The sequence below is a fragment of the Puma concolor genome, chromosome D4 (assembly GCF_028749965.1).
Source record: "Puma concolor isolate L17-30 chromosome D4, mPumCon1.1.hap2, whole genome shotgun sequence".
NCBI classification, from domain to species: Eukaryota; Metazoa; Chordata; class Mammalia; order Carnivora; family Felidae; genus Puma; species Puma concolor.
In genome coordinates, this window is record NC_141679.1 from 20,325,015 (window position 1) to 20,344,137 (window position 19,123).

General features: G+C 37.4%; 1 protein-coding gene across 1 annotated transcript; it reads right to left on the reverse strand.

Moving 5' to 3' along the window:
* Positions 1-18,350: 18,350 nt before the first annotated feature.
* Positions 18,351-18,756, reverse strand: LOC112868670 (large ribosomal subunit protein eL42-like). The gene has a single exon (XM_025931645.2). The coding sequence runs from the start codon at positions 18,726-18,728 to the stop codon at positions 18,408-18,410; it is 321 nt and encodes a 106-aa protein (XP_025787430.1). The 5' UTR covers positions 18,729-18,756; the 3' UTR covers positions 18,351-18,407.
* Positions 18,757-19,123: the final 367 nt, after the last annotated feature.

Sequence of the window (19,123 nt, forward strand, 5' to 3'; positions counted from 1 at the left end):
GATTGTCAGCACAGAGCCCAACATGAAGCTTGATCTCACAAACTCTGAGATCATGACCTGAGTCAAAATCAAGAGTTAGATGCTTAACCGACTGAGCCACCCAGGCGCCCTGCTACTCATACTTTTACATGGTGTTTTTATTCCCTTTTTGTGAGAACTATTGTTTGTCACATTTTCCCCATTTTTTTTTTTAATTGGGTTGCCTTTAACTTTCTGGTTTTAGGAACATTTTAGGCACATCTATATATCCCTTTTACCATTTTATTTTTGTTTACTTTAATTATTTTTTTAGTAGGCTTCACACCTAGCAGAGAACCCAGTGTGGGGCTTAAACTCACGACCCTGAGATCAAGAGTCTGACACTTAACCAACTGAGCCACCCAGGCACCCTACCCCCCCTTTTACCATTTGGAAAATGACTTTTTGCCCACTGTTTAGAAATGTTCTCTTTTATATTTCCTAATATATCAATATTACTTTTTAACGTCTTTTAGGTTTTGTATCAGACTTAAAAAGATCTCTTCCAGGGGTGCCTGGGTATCTCAGTTAAGTCACTGATTCTCAATTTTAGTTCAGGTCATGATCTCACAGTTTTGTGAGTTCCAACCCCATGATGGGCTCTGAGCTGACAGTGTGGATCTCCCTTGGGATTCGCTCTCTTTCCCTCTCTCTTTCTCTGCCCTACCCCCACACTCGCTTGTTTTCTCTCTTTCGTTCTCTGTTTCAAAATAAATAAATAAACTTAAAAATAAGATCTCTTCCAATTCTGAGATTAAACAAATATTTAATGTTTTTTTTTTTTTTTAATTTTTTTTTTTTTTCTCGACGTTTATTTATTTTTGGGACAGAGAGAGACAGAGCATGAACGGGCGAGGGGCAGAGAGAGAGGGAGACACAGAATCGGAAACAGGCTCCAGGCTCCGAGCCATCAGCCCAGAGCCCGACGCTGGGCTCGAACTCACGGACCGCGAGATCGTGACCTGGCTGAAGTCGGACGCTTAACCGACTGCGCCACCCAGGCGCCCCAAATATTTAATGTTTTTATTTAATTTTCTTTATTTGTAATGTTGACTGTCCTGGAATTTATTTTGGGGTAAGGCATGAGGAGAAGGTCTAACTTTTTTTTTTTCCAGCTGGCTAATTAATTATCAAGTATTGTTGAGTAATAACCTTTCCCCTATTGATTTATAATTCTATCTTTGTCATGTAAAATTTTACCATAAGAAAAAAATGAGATAAAACTTTGAGAAAATACAAAGTAAACTTTTTTTAATCCCTAGAAGAATAACTCTAAGAATTAAATGTAAGTTAATTTTTAAAACAAGGTACAGCATTTTTAAGGTAAAGCGAATTGATAAACAATTTTAAACTGAATAGAAATTATCATCAAGGAACATTTTATCTGCCGTTTTTGAAGTGCTGGTCTGATGATTAGTTAGCTACCCAGAGATCAGTTAGGGAGCTTAAAAATAGGGTGAGGGAATTCTAGTGTCTAGGGTAGGCTTCAGGCACTTGCAGATTTTCAAACTGTCCCTAGATAATTTTGATAGTACAGACAGATTTAGAAACCTTTGGTTCACATAGTCACAGAATCTTATTGATTCTATTTCTGTTAGGCCAACCATATATATATATATATGTTTATATATATATATATATGTTTTATATATATATATGTTTTTTATATATATATATATGTTTTATATATATATATATATATATATATATATATATATATATATATATATATATATATATATATATATATATAAGTCCAGGACTTTCTTTAGGAAAAAGTATCAAATTCATATAATTTACAACTCCAGTATGCATATATGTCTAGTGTCCGTTCCTCAAAAGCACAAGACTTGACCAATTCTTCTGTCTTCTGAAAAGCATAGTTGGCAGTATGCCTTAGCAGGTGTTTTTATTCCCTCTTGTCTTACGCTCTGTGTTCATGTTGACTGGGCTGGGCTTATGTCCAGCCCTCTTTAACAACCCGTTTTTCCTCTTCAACCCCTTTCTTGGGCAGTAGCCCAGAGAAAAATCCTGCTCAGCTTCTCCCTTTCCCCCCAAGAACCTAAAGAAGAATACGTATTAAACCAGGAAATAATTTTTACTATAAAAGTTTATTAATTATATATGTCCCCCATGTTTGAAATAATTGAGTCAATCAGCAAGCACCTTTTAATATGTAATAATTTCATATTTCTACTGGAGGAAACAAATTTTTATATCAAAACTAGATATGTAACCTAATGAGAATTTCTTCCAGTGTGTTAAGAGGAGGCTTTTTATAAGATCACTGTAGCTGATCTGTCCACCCTTATGTACAAGTCAACACATCCACCTCACATCTTTGGTCTTCCACTTGTCCTTTATTCTTCCATTTCCAAAGAATGTCAGGCTTGCATTCCTTTGTGCCTTTGAATTTGCTCTTCTTCCTGCCTAATATACTATTTTTAGCCCCCACTTTGATCATAATGAAATAACTATCTGAAAATGGTAATTCTGTAGTCATATGGGTTAAACCTATGCTTTTCCATACTACCAAACTAATAAATTAACTAAGAATTAGTTAGAATTAGAATTCCTTACCTTAGAATGCCAGGAAGAAATGGATGTTATATTTTCCCATAAACCAGGCTACAAGAAAAAATATTTCTACTTAAGGTGAACTTACCCTAAAAATATTTAAGAACATTCCATCATGAGTTAGGGTGAGTAGACAAAAAATGTTTCGCAGCTCAAATTTTGAGATAAAATAATGTGAAGCTATATAATTAGTATGTTTTAGATGGCTAACAAAGAAGAAAGACCAGGAAACATAAGAAAAAAAACAAGCAAAATGATGCTAAGGCAGGTTTGAGGAAAAAAATAATATTGAACTTCTAGAAATGAAAAAAAAATTGGAAAATTTGAAATTAAAATTCATTTCACAGGTTAAATATCCAATTAGACCCAACTGAAGAGAAAAATGTAAACTAGAAGACAGCTATAAGAAAAATACCCAGGGTTTAGAACAGCGAGTGTAAGAGAGAGGTGAGAGAGATGAGGATAGAATTATAGACACTATGTTCTCTTAATAAATTTGAGAAGAATGAATGAACTTGAGAAGACACTAGACTGGAGGAAAAAGTGGTTATTATTATTTTTTTACTTAATTTACTTAATTTCTAAAGGGCCAACTGCTCAGTGGTAGCATTTTTTAAGTTGCTGTAGATACTAATTAACTGTTACTATTGGACATGGGAGTATTGAGAGGCTTCCCAGGGAACCTTGGGGTTATAGACATAGATCCCAGATCCAATTGTGTGGAGGCAATCAGGTTTTCCTTTGATTATTAGAATTAGTCATCACCAACAGTACAGAAACCCCATTCTTTGAAGGCCTGCTTTTTGAGACCATTCTTTTTTTTTTCTTTTTTTAATGATAAAAGTTTGTATATATTCTGCTCTTACTATGTGCCAGGCAATATGTGATATTCTTTTAACCTTTTTTTATTTAAAAAAGAATTTTTAAATTCCAATATATTTAACATAGAGTATGAGTTTCACATGTACAATATAGTGAGTCAACAATTCCATACATCACCCAGTACTCATTGTGACAAGTGAACTCCTTAATCCCCATCACCTTTTTTACCCATTCCCCACCGACTTCCCCTCTGGTAACCATCAGTTTGCTCTCTGTGGTTAAGAGTCTGTTTCTTGGTGTGTATTTCTCTCTCCCCCCCTCCCTCTCTCTCCCTTTTTTCTTTTGCTCATTTGTTTTGTTTCTTAAATTCCACATGAGTGAAATCATATGGGATTTGTCTTTCTCTTACTTAATTTGCTTAGCATTATACTCTCTAGTTCCATCCATGGTTGAATCATATTCCATTGTATATATTTACCACATCTTCTTTATTCATCAATTGATGGACACTTGGGCTGCTTCTATATCTTGGTTATTGTAAATAATGCTACTAAAATATAGGGGTGAATCTATCCCTTTGAATTAGTATTTTTTTTTTATTTTTTAGGTAAATACCCATTTGTGCAATCACTGGATTGTACAGTAATTCTATATTTAATGTTTTGAGGAATTTCCATATTGTTTTCCAGAGTGGCTGCACCAGTTTACATTCACACCAATAATGCAAGAGGGTTCCTTTTTCTCCACATCCTCGCCAACACTTGTTGCTTCTTGTGTTGTTGATTTTACCCATTATGACAAGTGTGAGGTGATATCTCATTGTGGTTTTGACTTGCATTTCCCTGATGATGAGTGAGATGGAGCATCTTTTCATGTGTCTGTTGGCCATCTGGATGTCTTCTTTGGAGAAGTGTCTGTTCATGTCTTCTGTCCACATTTAATTGGATCATTTGTTTTTTGGGTGTTGAGTTGTATAAATTCTCTATTTATTTTGGATACTAGGCAAAACAGTATGAGAGCAGAAATAAATGGTATGGAAACTAAAAAAACCAATAGAACAGATCATTGAAACCAGGAACTGGTTCTTTGGACAGATCAACAAAATAGATAAACCTCTAGCCAGACTCGTAAAAAAAAAAACAAAGGCCCCAATAAACAAAATAATAAATGAAAGGGGAGAAATAACAACCAACAGCACAGAAATACAAACAGTTGTAAGAGAATAATTTATTATGAAATCTATATGCCAACAAATTAGACAACCTAGAAGAAATGGAAAAATTCCTAGACATATAACCTACCAAAACTGAAGTGGGAAGAAATAAAAAAATTTTGAACAGACTGTTTACCAGCAAAGAGATTAAATCAGTAATCAAAAAACTGCCAACAAACAAAAAGTCTAGGACCAGATGGCTTCACAGGCTAATTCTACCAAACACCAAAAGAAGAGTTAATACTTATTCTTCTCAAACTATTCAAAAAAAAAAAATAAGAAAACTTCTAAATTCATTCTATGAGGTCAGTATCACTTTGGTACCAAAACCAGCTAAAGACATCACAAAAAAAAGAGAACTACAGGCCAATATCTCTGATGAACATAGATGAAAAAAATCCTTAGCAAAGTGTTGGCAAACCGAATCCAACAGTACATTAAGAAAATCATTCACCACAATCAATTGGCATTTATTCGTGGGATGCAGGTATGGTTCAGTATTTGCAAGTCAATCAACATTTTACCTCCCCTCAGTAAGAGAAAGGATAAAAACCATATGATTTTTTCAGTAGATGCAGATAAAGCATTTGACAGAGTACAATATCCATTTATGATAAAAGCCCTCAACAAAGTAGGTTTAGAGGGAACATACCTCAACATAATAAATGCCATATATGAAAAACCTACAGTGAACTTCATACTGAGGGAGGAAAACTGAAAGCTTTCCCACTAGGGTCAGGAGCAAGACAAGGATATCCTCTCTCACCACTTTTATTCATCGTAGTACGGGAAGTCCTAGCCACAGCAATTAGAAAGCAAAATGAAATAAAAGGCATCAGAATCAGTAAGGAAGAAGTAGAATTTTACTATTTGCAGATGACCTAATATTGTCATCAGTAGGATGACAGTAGGATTTTGAGGATACAAAATCAATGTCCAGAAATCTGTTACATTACTATACACTAATAATGAAGCAGCAAAAGAGAAATTAAGAAAACAATCCCATTTACAATTGCCCCCAAATAATAAGATACCTGGAAATAAGCCTAATCAAAGAAAGAGGTGTTAGTCCTGTACCATGAAAACTGATGAAAGAAATTGAAGTTAACGCAAAGAAATGGAGACATTTCATGCTCATGGATTGGAAGAACAAATACTGTTAAAATGTTTAAACTAGCCAAAACAATCTACAGATTTAATGCAATTTCTATCAAAATACCAACATCATTTTTCACAGAACTAGAACAAACCTAAAATATGTATGGAATCACAAGACTCTGAATAGCCAAAGCAATTGTGAAAAAGAAAAGCAAAGCTGGAGGTATCACAATTCCTGACTCAAAGTTATATTACAAAGCCATAGTAATTAAAACAGCATGGTACTGTCACAAAAGTAGGCATATAGATCAGTGGAACAATAGAAAACCCATAAATAAACCCACACTTCTATGATCAATTAATCTTCAACAAAGCAGGAAAAGAATATCCAATGGGAAAAAGACTCTCCTCAATGAATGCTGTTGGGAAACTGGTCAGCTACATTCAAAAAATGAAACTGGATCACTTTCTTATACTATACAAAAAAATAAATTCAAAATGGTTTAAAGACCTAGATATGAGACCTGAAACCGTAAAAATCCTAGAAGAGAGCAAAGGCAGAAATGCCTAACATCTGCCTGCACAACATTTCTAGATATGTTTCCTAAGACAAGGGAAATAAAAGCAAAAATAAACTATTGGGACTATATCAAAATAAAAAGCTTCTGCATAGTGAAAGTAACAATCAAGGAAACTAAAAGGCAACCTATGGAATGGGAGAAGTTATTTGCAAATGACACATGTGATAAAGGGTTAGCATCTGAGACCATTTTTGTTAAAAATAATTTTCTTAACGTTTATTCAGTTTTGAGAGACAGGGTGAGAAGGGGAGGGGCAAAGAGAGGGGAGACACAGAATCCAAAGCAGGCTCTGAGCTGTCAGCGCAGAGCCCGACTTGGGGCTTAAACTCATGAACCGCAAGATCATGACCTGAGCCAAAGTCGGCCACTTACCTGACTGAGCCACCCAGGCGCTCCTAAGACCATTTTTGATACTAAGTATTCCACTTAGTAGTAATTGTGGAAGAAAGAAAAGGAAAATATGATTATTCAACACAAAGCACAGAAGCACAAAACGTATGGAAAAGTATGATAAAATGAAAGCACAAAGTGATTAAAATACATCTAAAGGAGCAGAAATAGAAATGTATGAATTTTGCCCATTTGGAGACTTTGAGATTGAGAAAGAACAAACCCTACCTATATGTTGCCTCAAAGAGAAACACCTAAAATGTAATGACACAGGTTGCATGTAAAGAAAATGAAATAATTTGTCAGACTAATGTGGACTAGAAGAAAACTGGTGTAGCTATATTTGTCATACTTAGTAGAGAATCATTACATAATCATTACACAATGATAAAGGGAACGATTGTCAGGAAATTATAACAATTCAGATCCTCTCTAAGTACTTAAAATCATAGCCTCTGTATATAAAGTAAAACTTGGTAGAATTTATGAAGTTAGACAAAATGTTAAGTCATACAAAAATTTAATGTACTACTCTCTGTGACTGATAAAGCACACAGAAATTAATAATGGATGGAGCAAAAAATTAACCAAATGGACATATACAGATTTTTTAAAAAATTAGATAAATATGTAATGTAAATTTATTACAATAAAGAGTAAAGCAGGTGAATATTAAAAAACACATGGAAGAAAGAGAAGAAAGTTAGAAGAGCAGTACAACATCCAAATAATAGGGGTTCTGAAAGGAGATCAACATTGTCAACAAAAAGATTTAGCAATATTTCCAAACTAAAAGACATGAGTTTAAAAGTACAAGAGAGATGCGTTAGTATAATAGGTAAAAAGAGATCTACACTAACACCTATCACTGTGAAAATTTGGATTCCTGGGGCCAGACTGATCATCAAGGTTCCAGAAAGAAAAAAATAAACAGAAAAACCAAGGTCACATACAAAGTATCAGAAATCACAAGGATTTCTTATTTCTCAACCTCACCACTAGAAGAGGAAAAACAATGGAGTAGTGTTTCAACATTCTGAGGAAAAATAATTTCCTTCCCATAATTCTGTTTAGCCGTATTATTTTATCTCCACCTATTCTTTCTCTGGAATCTACCAGAGGATATATTTCATAAAAAGAGGAATAAGCCAAAGAATGAAGCATGGGATACTAGATTTTGGAGATCCCTCACAGGAGAAATGCAAAGGGAATATCTGGGGTAATGGCAAAGATAGATTCTAAGCTAAGCTATGTATCAGGCAGGCCGGACAACCATCCATGCTGGAGCAGGTCAAAGGACCTGGGAGAGACTTCTTCAGGAAGATAAAATTGATACAATACCTGATATATCTGATCATCTTCAAATGAGTTTTAGACAGTTGGTGAAGAGTTCGGGGTTGGTTGCAAACTTGTAGAAAACTTAGCAGATGAAAACAAGACAGTATGTGCTAAGAATATAAAGTTTGCAGAGGAAAAATAGTCATAGCTTACTACATTGAGCTGTGAATAGTATTTGTATAGTTTTAATAATGTAAACGCAGAATATTTACCTAAGTAAAATAAGTATTTATTAGCATGGTAGAGGGAAGGGAAGTATATCTCTGTGGAAGGAGTTGGGAGGGAAAGACAGTAGAAAGATGATAAAAATTAAAGCTCTGGAAAAATAAGAAGTAACAATGTGCAAGCATTTTATTTAGAAGTATAGAAATAGGGGCCCCTGGGTGGCTCAGTCGGTTAAGCGTCTGACTTTGGCCCAGGTCATGATCCCGTGCTTTGTGGGTATGAGCCCCCGTCAGGCTCTCTGCTGACAGCTGGGAGCCCGGAGCCTGCTTTGGATTCTGTGTCTGTCTCTCTCTCATCCTCCCCTGCTTGCCCTCTCTCTCTCTGTCTCCCCTAAATAAATAAGCATCAAATTTTTTTTTTCTTAGGAATAGAGAATAAGCACTGAAAGAATCCATTACAAGACATAAAATGCATTGCCTTTGTGGATGAGGACATGGTGAGGGCAGAGGTCTGCTGTGTTTCACAACAGATAAATAGAATAATTTGACTCTTTAAAATATATTCAGCTATAACTGATAAATACAAAAACTACCTTAGAAAATCAGTGTAATTTATCTCATTAACAGCTTAAAGGAGAAAAACCATATAATCAAACAATAAATACAAGACACACATTTAATTCAGCATTTACCTGTGACAACCTCTCTTAGTTAACTTTCTTAACCTGGTAAATGGTAATTTAAAAAAATATAGGAAATATTATGTTTAATGGTGACATGGCAAAATCAATGTTAATATTTTCAAAGATGGGTAGGAGACAGGGATCTCCACTGTCAGCAGCTCTCTTTGGTATAGCATTGGAGATTCTAACTGGCATGATAACACCACAAAGCATGGGAATAAAAGGAAAACACGTGCATCATTATTTGGAAACGATAATAGTGCCTATCTAGAAAAACTTACAGGAATAGAACTAATTCAATGTACATATTTGAACTAATCAGGGAATTCAGCAAGATTGCTGGATATAATATCCATGTACAAACCACATTAACATTTCTATACAAAAGGAACAGTTAGGGGTACCTGGGTGGCTCATTTGGGTGAGTGTCTGGCTCTTGATCTCAGGTCAGGTCATGACCCTCAGGGTCATGGGTTCGAGCTCCTCATTGGACTCCATGCTGGTATTGCAGAGCCTGCTTGGGATTCTCTCTCCTCCGTCTCTCTCTGCCCTTCCCCTGCTCACTCATGCTCTCTGTCAAATTGAAGAAATAAGTTTAAAACACACAACAAAAAGAACAGTTAGAAAATTCAATTAAAATGTCATTAAGAATAGTAACGTAGGGGGCGCCTGGGTGGCGCAGTCGGTTAAGCGTCCGACTTCAGCCAGGTCACGATCTCGCGGTCCGTGAGTTCGAGCCCCGCGTCGGGCTCTGGGCTGATGGCTCAGAGCCTGGAGCCTGTTTCTGATTCTGTGTCTCCCTCTCTCTCTGCCCCTCCCCCGTTCATGCTCTGTCTCTCTCTGTCCCAAAAAAATAAATAAACGTTAAAAAAAAAAATTAAAAAAAAAAAAAAAGAATAGCAACGTATTTTAAGGACCTAGGAACAAATGCCCAAAAAGTTACCAAAGACATTTATGGACAAGCTTTTTAAACTTTATTAAACATCATAAAAAGAGACCTAAATAAATGGACAGGTGTGCCCTGTTACTGAATGGATGACTTGATGTTACAGTAATAGCAACTGTTATCTATAATTTCTATTCAAGAGCTATAAAAATTCTGTATATTTCTTTTCATAGAATTAAAGCTAATTTAAAATTTTACTTAACAGAATCAAGAGAAGAGCCATGGCATTTTTGAATAAGAGAAAGGAATATTTAACAAATTAAGACCTATTATAAACCTACAGTGGTTGAAAGTGTATGGTATTGGCACAAATGGTATTCAGTGGAATATAATAGCTCAAACAGGATCATGCACATATATGTACATATGGTGAAGGAGACATTGCAAATCCTTGAGTCCAGCTACTTGATAAGTAGGGCTGAGTCAACCACCTATCCGCGTGGAATTCATTAAAATAGATCCCTACCTCATATCATGCACAAAAGTGAATTCCAGATGGACTAAAGACCAAAAATATGTAAAGCAAAATTTATAGAAGTTAAGAGAAATAGCTTTATGACTTCTAGGGAAGGCAAAGATTTCTTCAGATGAAAAATCAAAAGCTACAAAAAACATGAATTTAACTATGTTGAAATAAATATCTTTTAATCAAAAGAAGCTACAAACAAATTCAGAAGATAAGAGACCTACCAGGAAAAGGCATTGGCAGTGTGTACAACTGACAAAAATTTAGTATCTGGAGTGTAGAAAGAATTTCTACACATAACTTGTTAGAAAAACAGGCAAAAAAAAAAAAAAAGAACAGGAACACAGAGAATAGGAACCCCAAAAAGCTAATACTTTTACAAAAGTATGTGCGACTCCTTTAATGTGGGAAATACAAAATAACAGGCTATGAAATGCAGTTCCACCCCCTTGCTTTTGTAAGAAATGACAGTCTCTCTGCACCATTTATTGGTCTGGTTGTAGGCAAACGTGAGTCAATTCCTTGCAGGTGGCAGTGAAATTGCCATAACCACCATGGTAGCAGTTTGGCAATACCTGGAAAGTCATACTTGCAGATATATATCCTAAAGGAGTGGTTCTCAAAGAGTAGTCCACAGACCACCAGTTTCAGCTTCATCTGGGAACTTGTTAAAAATTCCCTATTTCAGGCGCTGCTCCAGACCTACTGAATCTGGGTGGGCTAGTTGAAGGAGCTCTCCAGGTGATTCTGATCATGTTAAAGAAAGAACCATTGCCCTGGCGTAAATTCTTCATGTATACTTATGAGGAGACATTTAGATTTTTATGCACTGTTTTATGCATTGTTAGATTTTTATGCATTAGATTTTTAAGCATTGTTTGGAATATGGAAAAAAGTTGGGAAAATGTTTATATTTTATTCTGTTCACCTAACAGAATATGATAGAGCAATTAAATTAAAGAACTAGTTCTTAAATGTTTTGACATGGATAATTCTCACATGCAATGAGAGTGAAATATCCATGTGGGGAACATACATGTAGAACGGTGGTTCTCAGCTGAGGTGATTTTGCTCACCAGGAGACACCTGGAGGCATTTCTGGTTGCCAAAACAAAGAGGTACGCTGCTAACATCTACTGGATGCAAGCCAGGTATGCAGCGACTTTCCACCATGAGTAGGATGGCTCTCAAGAAAGAATTATTTGGCCTGTGGTAGTCTCTGTAATGGTTCCCAAAGAGGTCCATGTCCTAATTTCCAGAACCTGTGAGTGTTACCTTCTGTGGCAAAAGGAATTTAGCAGGTGTCATTAAGTGAAGGATGTTAAAATGGGGGAGTTATCCTGGATGGTCTTGTTGGACCTGAAGTGTAATTACAAGGGCCTATCTAGAAAGGCAGGGAGAAGGTCAAAGATGAAGAAGGCAATGTGATAATCGAAATGGGGAGAAAAGGCTACATGATGCAAGGCCACAAGTTAAGGAATGAAGACATCTTTATTCATTCATTCATTTATCTTTTAAGTTTATTAATTTTGAGAGAGACAGAGACAGCATGAGTAGATGGGCAGAGAGAGAGGGAGAGAGAGAATCCCAAGCAGGCTCCTTGCTGCCAGCATGGAGCCCAGTGCAGGGCTTGAACCCACAAATCCGTGCGACCATGACCTGAGCTGAAACCAAGAGTCAGGCACTTAATCAACTGAGCCACCCAGGTGCCCTGAAGACATCTTTAGAATTTGGAAGAGGCAAGGAAATGAATTCTCTCTCAGGCCCTGCTGATAGATGGATTTAAGCCTTGTAAGACTCCTTTCTAACCTCTGACCTCTGGAACTATAAGAGAATGCATTTGTGCTGTTTCAAGCCATTGAGTTTTGGGCCAATTGTTACAGCAGCAGTAGGAAACTAATACACCATCAAAAATGTCAGTAGAGCCAATGTGGGGAATTCCTGGTACAGAATGCCATTTCGAGAAGTTAAAAGTTATACAAAGCCATACTACATATTTTTAGTAAATTCCTATTTACTCAATATTGAAAATAATGCATGGGAGTGGTAAGCATCAACTTCCAGGTTGCAGTAGACTTTCACGGGGTAGAAGGAGAGGAAGGTGGAGAGGACGTAGTTGAGATTTAGCTATGTCTGTAAAGAAAGAAGAAAGAAACGTGTAATGTACGGAGCAAGATGTTAAAATGTATAAACTCTGGTTGGTGGGTGTGCTTCTTTTTTTTTTTTTATTTTTTTTTTTCAACGTTTATTTATTTTTGGGACAGAGAGAGACAGAGCATGAACGGGGGAGGGGCAGAGAGAGAGGGGGACACAGAATCGGAAACAGGCTCCAGGCTGCGAGCCATCAGCCCAGAGCCTGACGCGGGGCTCGAACTCACGGACCGCGAGATCGTGACCTGGCTGAAGTCGGACGCTGAACCGACTGCGCCACCCAGGCGCCCCTGTTTTTTTTTTTTTTTTTTTTTTTTAATAATTTCTATACAATTTAAAATTAGAAACAATTTTTTAACAATGTTGAATTGCTATCATCTTAGCTTTTGTTAGCCTCCCCGTAGCTAAGATCAATGATAAAACTTGTCTAGAGTGGGGGCTGCACCCTAGAGAAAGATCACAGGATGTCAGTAGGTGCTAAATTGTACGTTCTATTACCTTTGTGGCCTGTTCACAGTTGTTCATGTCAGCAGAGCTTGTCCTGTGGTACATACTGAAAGAAACCCTTTCTTGGCAGTCTTTCTCCTGACAAGAATGGAATCTTTACTTCTCAGATATACTCCTTCTTTCCAAATCTCTTTTCTACTTCAGGACCCAAGAGATGTTGTATAGTCCATTCTTCCCCTAAAAGTCTACACCTGGCAGAATCTCTGAAGGAGGCTCCTCTCCCTGTGTGTCCCAGGAACCTGTCTGTGTTCATGCTTCCTTATTTTTGAAGTCCCCTGGGCCAGGGTCAGGATAAGGCCTGGCTTCGTGGATCATATTATTATTGTTTTTTAAAATTTGTTATTTATTTTTTTAATGCTTATTTTTGAGGGAGCAAGAGAGAGACAGAGACGGAGGCAGAGTGCAAGCAGGGGAGGGGCAGAGAGAGAGGGAGATACAGAATGTGAAGCAGGCTGCAGGCTCTGAGCCTTTAGCACAGAGCCCGATGCGGGGCTCGAACCCACAAACTGCATGATCACTACCTGAGCTCAAGTCGGATGCTTAACTGACTGAGCCACCCAGGCACCCTTATTCTTGTTTTCCCAAGTGGTAGGGGTCTACTTTGTCTTGAAGATGCTCTATCTCCATGATGTTGTGATTTATAATAAGAAATCTATATTTGGTCTTTGTTCCCATTTCTGGCACAGAGCTCCAGAAACCATTGGAATTTCCTAAGTGATGAGAGTAGTCAAAGTTCTTTCATTATGTTCATGAGGTGACTTCTGGAAAGCAATGAAGAATGGTGGCTGGTCACCAGAGAAATATGACCGGAACTTTCAGTACCACCCTTCTCACCTCTGGGCAGGGTAGAGGGGTCAGAGATTGAGTTCAATCAACAATGGCCAGTGGCTTAATCAGTCTTGCTTATGTAATGGAATCTCCATAAAAACCCAAAAGGACAGTGTTCAGAAAACTTTTGGGTAGGTGAACACATGGATATTTGGAGACAGTGGCAGAGTCTGCAGAGAGCATGGAAACTCTCCCCACATCTTACCCTATGTACCTCTTCATTTAGCTGTCGATTCATATCCTTCATAAACCCTTTTAATAAATGATTGTCCCGAGTTCTGTGAGGCACTCTAGTAGACTGATTGAACCCAAGGAGGGAGTTGTGGGAACCTCTGATTTAGAGCCTGTTGGTCACAAGCACAGGTAACAGTCTGGACTTGCAATTGGCATCTGAAGTAGAGGGCAGTCTTGTGGGACTGAGCCCTTAACCTGTGGAGTCTGATGTTCTCTTTGAGTAGGTAGTGTCAGAATTAAGTTGAATTGTAGGACACCCAGCTGATGTTCACAAATTGCTTGGTGGTATGAGGAGAAACCGACATGTTGGAATTGTGTTCAGAATGATTAACTCCTGAGGACAGGTTTTATAATTGACTCTTAGGAGCCTCTTGTCTCACGTATTTTAATAATTATCTGTGAAGGCAGGCAAAATTACATACCATTTCAATCCCTCTAAGGGTTAATTCCCAGTTAGATTGAAAGTTTTGTTCTGAAGTTTTAGTGGCTATGTCTTCCAAACCTGAACACAAATTCATTCCATTTGCATCGCAGTCTCTATAAGGTAAAAATGAATGGTCATGGTTTCACAGGGACTTCTGATATTTTGGAGTTTGTGCTTAATCTACATACCTCAAAAGAATTTTTACTTTTGTAAACCCTTTCACTATTGTAAGGTATTATTCATTATTGAAAAATCATGCCAGTTACCAGTCAATAACTTCCTCTGTTTCTTTTCACATGATTACTTGTATTTTGGTTATTCACTTTCAATGGAGCATATAAGAGAATTGATTTTTTTGGACACATTTGCATGTATTTATATACCAGCAGATGAAGCATGGTCGGATTTTCAACCAGCTGGTTTTTCAAAGTATTTTTCCAGACAAAATCTCAACTTCAACATGGTGCAAATTATTAGAACCCCGTGGGGATATTTGGTGCTTCTCTGAGATTTTGGAGAGATCCCAAGAAGAAATCTGTAGCTCTGAGTTCCAAAATTCCCGTGGCTTAATCCTTCAGGAATAATAAAGGTAAAGAAGGTAACTTAATCAGCAAGCTGTGCTTCACTCCATACAAATGATTCCCATTTCTATTCTGTCTCATCTTAGAAAATAAATACTTTCCTGCAGAAACTGAGAATGAATCAGAATGACTTATAGATTCCTGCAGAAGTCCACTACAGATAAATTCATTCAGATGTCGCTCCAGGTTTAAGTTTGCTGGAAACTATTAGCAGAATTATTGGAAAGGATTTTACTAATAGTACTTCCAGTTGAAGTGTTGGGAGAAAGTTGAATTATACCGGAAAGGGCCCTTACAGCTCACGAATAACAAAGTAGAGTTATTTTACCTTGGGCCAAGGGACACCGGAGAGATAGTTACACACACATAAACAAATCGAAAGTCCTAATCCTGGCTCACAAGATGCTCAGCGGTATGTCCCAGATCCCTATATCACTGCTTGATGAAGGTGAACCCAATCTTACTTACATTTGGAATGTGGCATGTCAGAAGACCACAGTGTTTAGGCAGAAGCTCCTGATCAAAGGATTTTGCTTAACTTGGACAATCTCTTCTCTGACATTATTTTCTCTTATATATAATTGGGCTTAGTGATTTTTAAATTTTCTTCCATTCTGTTCTCCAGTCAATTGTGTTTTCTCAGTTATGAGCCCAAAGATGACTTCTGAGCTAAATCCTGGATGGAAAAAGCACTTAGTAAGCTCCTAAACTTTACAGACCAGCCTTTAGGAGGATGACTAAAGGAGGCAATATAGCTATTAACCTTTTGGACACTCTTATCACATTCCTAGGGTTTTAGTTGCAGGTTCATCTTTCACATGGTGGGGTCTCTTGGTTTTGGTGAGCTCAGTTTCTTTATCTCTAATGGGGATAATAGTACATGCTTCATAGTTGCTATGAGGATTAAATGAGATCATCTTAGAAAACCCTTAGCCGTATGCATTTTCCACAGAGAATATGTACCATGCATGTAGCACTCAGGGTTTGATCAAAGAAATAGAACTTTGGAAATGCCAAGAATGTGGGATTTATCAAAGAGGATTGACATAAGATTTCTGAATGGCTCCTGCTTCTGTATCTGATGTTGGCTTTGAAGTCACAGGGAAAAATTCTTAACCCCATAACATACTTCCTCTCAGCTCACAGGAAAGTTCTAGCACAACTAGTTGATGGAGTGGATTCTTTGAAAATTTTAACAGAGGTTCCCATAGATATTGCCTACAGTTTATGGTAAGCTATGGGGCAAGTTCTCAAAAAAGAAGAGCAGATTTTAAATTATTATTGATCTCACGATCAATTGTTGATCGTTCTGTTATGTTGATCGTTATGCTATTATTTGTGTAGGTTGGTCAATTAATGTTGCCTCAAGCATGGAAAAGAAACAATGAGTTTGCATCTTATTTATTAAAATGCTTCCTTCCATCGGAGACATTTGAACCACAGGATAATTTGGGTTGTCATAAAAACAATAAATTTATATCTGTACCACACATTTTGGTGAATTGAGAGGAAGAATGAAAATGTGTGCCCTCATTGAAATGCCACACAGATATGTCAATGTTCCTTGAGGAATTGCAAGTGTTTCTCCATGATGAGACTAGACCTGCAAAATGCAAGTGGATCTGAAAACTGCCACGCTGTGGTTTTAAAATGAAGCCCCAAACTTGGTTATTACTAAAGAATTTTAGCTCATTGGTTCTCCTTTCAGATATGAGGTTGAGTATGTAATGTATGCCAAAGGGATGTTTCAAAATCTATATGTGGCATATAGATTCATAAACTTAGCAGATGCTTTAGAAACTGCAAATTAGGACCTCTGGTTCAAGACCATGTGGATTTCTAGAAATTCTTCTATGCTTCCTGCTTTAGAAACCAAAAGGAAAAGAACATATGTGAAATCTAAGGGAACATCAGAATAAATATTTATAGTCTGGAAATATGCACTTCAATTTGTCACTCAAACGACATTAATTCCAACTGCTGTAAATGGCAAATACCTGAGATCTTTTCATTGGTTAGTGTTGTGGGCTTCGCTTATGAGGTGCGGCTTTGGTGCCCTTCGCACTGAACAAATTCAAGATGGAAAGAAAGCGAAATCCAGAGTCAGAAACTCTTCATTCTGTAGTGAGAGACTATGACACTTTGTCTAGGCAATGACGGTGAAATAGAAAAGGATAAACGAGTGAGAGGAAGAAAAGGCTGTGCTAATGAGTCATAAAAATCATCCAGGAGCAGCCCAATGGGTGGTACTTGTTTAAATTATGCAAGGACCTTTTATCCTGTGGAGTTTATTGTTGGACTAATAATGTTAATTTAGCAGAAAAGTTGATTTGTACGTTGCAGCCGTGTGTTGCGGTGGTAGGGCACATGGAATTCTCGGTGACACTGGACTTTGGTTCAGATTCTGGCTGTGTGTCTGCTGCCTGTCCATCCCTGAGGAAGTAGGTTAGGCTACTCATCTGGAAGTGGCTAATGGCAGGGTTGGGTTGATGAAATCAAATAATCACTTAAACCTCTCAATACAGTGCTTAGCACATATTAAATGCTCATGATAATGATGAATTTAATTACTTCCTTTTAGTCAAGTATTACCTGAAAAATGTGTGTGTGTGTGAAATTATGTAAAGCCAGACTCCATAAAATGCCCTGCTTTCAAGAATATTACAATTACCTGGATACTGAGTTCTTGATATAGTTTGTCTGTCATGATTTTAATTCCATACTCAGGACTCAATCTCTTTTGTCAGTTTCTCTGCACATAGGCCATTCTCCTCTGTTTTAAATGATCCAGGGAACATCCCCAGTAGGTGGGGGGAGGGTATGAGAGGATACAGGGGTGATTCTGGAAGGCTTGCCTCCTTTATAGGAAGAGCTGAGCATCCACTGCAAGTGTCTTGAGTCAGAACGTTCAGGATGACTTGGAGGTTAGGAGGATGCGAGATATAGGAGATTCTGAGAAATAAAACCTCACTGCTTTTATTCCAGTCTCATGGTCCCAGTGAATCCTGTGAGTCGTGAGCCAAGAGGACTTCTTACTATGAAGCTTCTCCTCTCATAAACGTACTCACAGGGGAAGTTTGCAAAAGCAGAGCCAGGATTGTAATCAACAAGAGTTATAATAATTATGGAAGTTGTTAGCCTGAAGTTCGTTCGTTCTTTCTTTCTTTCTTTCTTTCTTTCTTTCTTTCTTTCTTTCTTTCTTTCTTTTCCTTCCTTCCTTCCTTCCTTCCTTCCTTCCTTCCTTCCTTCCTAGCATAAATTTCCCTACAAAGGGAATTTTATTGAGGGCACTAGTTTATTTCACACTTAAAAGACCAACTGCAACCAGATGAAGTGAACGTAACCTCAAGATTTTATTGTCTTCATAATGTAACAAAATATGAAGCTTAGAACTGGATCACTTGCTTGTTTCTCTTCTTATCTCCTCCCAGTTCAGAATGCTTGCATCTCTTAATAGCCAGCATTCTCTTAGATCTGCAGTTGGGCTCAACACATTCAGGCCTCAGCACAATCTTCTTTGTGGTTTTAGCCTTTTTCCAGAAAATTGGCTTAGTTTGCCTACCAGAGCCACTCTGCTTCCTGTCATAATGCCGCTTTCCCTGGACATAAAGAGAATCTTTGCCTTTCTTGTACTGTGTCACTGTGTGGGGTTGGTGTTTGCCACACTTCTTGCAGAAAGTCTGGCGGGTTTTAGGAACGGTCACCATGGCTGTGAGAAGGGTATCAGCACAGAAAGCTCCCTTTCTTTCTTTCTTTCTTTCTTTCTTTCTTTCTTTCTTTCTTTCTTTCTTTCTTTCTTCTTTCCCTCTCACATGTCTAACCATTGGTCTCCTATTCTTTTACTTTCAAGTTAACACATCACCATTGAATTAAAATGCAGCAATTATTCATGATCATTCAGTGCATTTCGTTTTTCTTTAAAGCCTGTCTATGCCTGATATTACAACTTTTGATAGCAAGGCAGTTAAATGAAAAAGACAATCTTCTGTATCAAGATTTAGACTAAGGCAACTTACATTCCTAATGGTGTAAGCACTTTTGTCTGGTACTAGTAGAATGGATACATATGAGGGCTGTTAATTTAGCTCTAATGTGAGCTGCA

What these genes read in the sequence shown, in the direction of transcription:
- LOC112868670 (XM_025931645.2), bottom strand. Translation starts at nt 18,728, where the DNA reads ATGGTGACCGTTCCTAAAACCCGCCAGACTTTCTGCAAGAAGTGTGGC.